Source organism: Gekko japonicus, unplaced genomic scaffold (assembly GCF_001447785.1).
Source record: "Gekko japonicus isolate JY-2015 unplaced genomic scaffold, Gekko_japonicus_V1.1 scaffold2024, whole genome shotgun sequence".
In the NCBI taxonomy this organism is placed as follows: Eukaryota; Metazoa; Chordata; class Lepidosauria; order Squamata; family Gekkonidae; genus Gekko; species Gekko japonicus.
The window spans coordinates 197281-200351 of record NW_015163149.1 but is presented as its reverse complement, the minus strand read 5'-3'; the positions used below and the strand labels follow the sequence as shown (position 1 = coordinate 200351).

Sequence of the window (3071 nt, the reverse complement as noted above, 5' to 3'; positions counted from 1 at the left end):
TTTAGGTACAAGCTCTCCCTCCTCTGTTAGGGCAGATCTGCACGTTCCTCCCCACCCCCATAGCTAGCAATCCAAAAGAGTTCAGTGGAGCCTGAGCGGTGGGTGTTGCCTTCTGACACACTTCCGGTGACGTCAAGGGGTGAGGCATATGCAAATAAGTTATGCTAATAAGTTATGCTAATAAACTCCTGAACCTCTTTTTCTACGAAATGACCCCTGCTACTGCATAAATTAGTTTGCTCTGGATTGTTGGGGATATTAAAATTGTATAGTTGTAGTTGCATTGGCGGTGGGGGGGGGTTGGACTAGATGACCCTGGTGGTCCCTTCCAACCCTGATATGAATTGCACCTCACCTGCTCCTCACCCTCTCTCTCTGCTCCTGCCCCCCCCCCCAGCAGGAACTGGACACCTACTTGTTGGGGATATTAAAATTGTATAGTTGTAGTTGCATTGGCGGTGGGGGGGTTGGACTAGATGACCCTGGTGGTCCCTTCCAACCCTGATATGAATTGCACCTCACCTGCTCCTCACCCTCTCTCTCTGCTCCTGCAGGTCTACGACATCTATGCCAACATCCTGAAGTTCTTCCCCGGCCCCCACACCAAGATCTACGACATGCTGGGAAACCTAAGGCACTTCATTGCCAAGAGAGCAGAGAAGAACCGGGAAACTTTAGACCTCAACTCCCCGCGGGACTTCATCGACTGCAAATCCCTTCTGCAAACTAGATGTGATCAGGAAAGCAAACATTTTAAATGGGTCACTGGTAACCCAGCTTGCTCTGTGTACACACACACACACACACACCAGTAGGGTTGCCAATCTCCAGGTGGTGGCTGGAGCTCTCCTGGGATTACAACTGGTCTCCAGGCAACAGAGATCAGCTCCGCTGGAGAAAGTGGCCTCTTTGGGAGGTGAACTCTGTGGCATTTACACCCCACGGGCCAATCTCCAGGTGGTGGCTGGAGCTCTCCTGGGATTACAACTGGTCTCCAGGCAACAGAGATCAGCTCCGCTGGAGAAAGTGGCCTCTTTGGGAGGTGAACTCTGCGGCATTTACACCCCACGGAAACCCCTCCCCTCCCCAAACCCCGCCTTTCTCAGGCTCCACCCTCCAAGTCTCCAGGTATTTCCCAACTGGGAACTGGCAACCCTGCATGATACACATGAAGCCTAATGGTTGGTCCATCAAGGTCTGTATTGTACACTCAGGCTGACAGCGGCTCTCCAGGGTCTCAGGTGGAGGTCTTTCCCATCACCTCCTGCCTGGTCCTTTTTAACTGGAGATGCCGGGGATTGAACCTGGGACCTTCTGCACACCAAGTAGAGGCTCTGCCCCTGAGCCAAGGCCCCTCTTTACAGCTCTCCAGGGTCTCAGGCGGAGGTCTTTCCCATCACCTCCTGCCTGGTCCTTTTTTAACTGGAGCTGCTGCCGGGGATTGAACCTGGGACCTTCTGCACACCAAGTAGAGGCTCTGCCCCTGAGCCAAGGCCCCCCTTTATAGCTCTCCAGGGTCTCGGACGGAGGTCTTTCCCATCACGAACTGCCTGGTCCTTTTTAATAGGAGATGCTGCTGGGGATTGAACCTGGGACCTTCTGCATGCCAAGCAGGAGCACTTCCACTGAGCCACGGCCCCTCCCCTTTCCTCCCGTTTTGTCTGAGTTCTGTGAATCCCAGGATCCTGCAGATGCCCCCGGCCAAGATACGTTGGCCCAACAGCCCCACTTTATCTCGTGGCCAAGCCCTGGCCCCTGCGTGGACCACCAAATTAGCACAAAGGAGACAGGTTGAAAGATGGCATGGGGCTCTGCACATCTGGAGGGATCAGAGGCCCCCAGGTTGAGCGGACGCATCTTACCCTCCCCCATGTCCCCCTCTCCCTGAAGAAGGAGGAAACGGGAAAGAACAACCCGGTCTGTGCAGGTGCTGAGCCGCTTCTCGGAGGAGACGGGTTCTGAGGCCGTGTGAAAGGGAATCCGGCTCCGCAGGGAGTGATCCCGTTACCTTGCCTCCTGTTTACCCTCAAGACGCAACTCCCTCTTCCACCCCCACCACGATCTGGCAAAAAGAAAGCTGGCCAGCAAATGTCCTAACCATCTTTTCTTCCTGCCCCTGCTTGCCTTCAGGAAAAAAACAACCCTGCCAGCGAATTCAACGTTGAGAATATGGAGCTCACCACCCTCACCCTGTTCTTTGGCGGGACGGAGACAGTCAGCTCCACCCTGAGAAACGGCTTCCTGCTCTTGATGAAATACCCCCAGATTCAAGGTACGGAGGGGAGGCCCAGTGGTATCCCAACACCAATGTTCCCTCTAAGCTGTGCAGTTTTGTGAGCAAAAATTCTTTTTTGTGAGCTACTGGCATTTAAGTTGTGAGCGAGCCATTTGGCTGCTGCATACATGAGTTTGCTCTAGAGCCATCCCTCCTGAGCAAAGAAAAAAATGTGTGAGCCAGAGGCTAAAAAACTGTGAGCTAGCTCACACTAACTCAGCTTAGAGGGAACACTGCCCAACACCCCTTCGGAGTTTCCCTGGAGCCAGCAGGGCCAGGTTGGCGTCCAGAGGCCATGTTCAGAATATGAGCTTTCAAGAGTCAAAGGTCCCCTCATCAGATAGACCTCCTACGGGAAGTACAGGAGGGGCTTAGCTCTGTGTCTGTCTGTGTCCTGTCTGCAAGGGGTTGCGACTTTCCAGTTTAGAAATGGGTCACACCAGGGCTTTCTTTGTAGAAAAAGCCCAGCAGGAACTAATTAGCATAATAGGCCACACCCAGAAGCATAAACCCATTAGCATATTAGGCCACACCCCCTGACTGCACAGCTCATTAGCATATTAGGCCACACCCGCATGTTACCAGAAGTGTGGTCATCCAGCCACACCCACCTTTTGCTTCTTATTCTGTTGACCTGGTTTGTTGTCAAAACCCAGGGCCTTTTTTGGTAGCAGGAACTCCTTTGCATGTTAGGCCACACACCCCTAATGTAGCCAATCCTAATGAGTTTCTGCTGTTGGGTGTGGCCTATTATGCTAATGAGTTCCTGCCGGAACTCCGTTCCTGTGCATTCCTG

General features: G+C 53.1%; 1 protein-coding gene across 1 annotated transcript in view; it reads left to right on the top strand.

The window, feature by feature from the left end:
• The window catches only part of LOC107106813 (cytochrome P450 2G1-like), a 19297-nt gene that overhangs the window by 8335 nt on the left and 7891 nt on the right, over positions 1-3071 (top strand). The window contains exons 4-5 of the mRNA XM_015407018.1: positions 555-761; positions 2131-2272. Coding sequence (XP_015262504.1) covers positions 555-761; positions 2131-2272 — 349 coding nt within the window. The remainder of the gene's footprint in view (positions 1-554; positions 762-2130; positions 2273-3071) is intronic.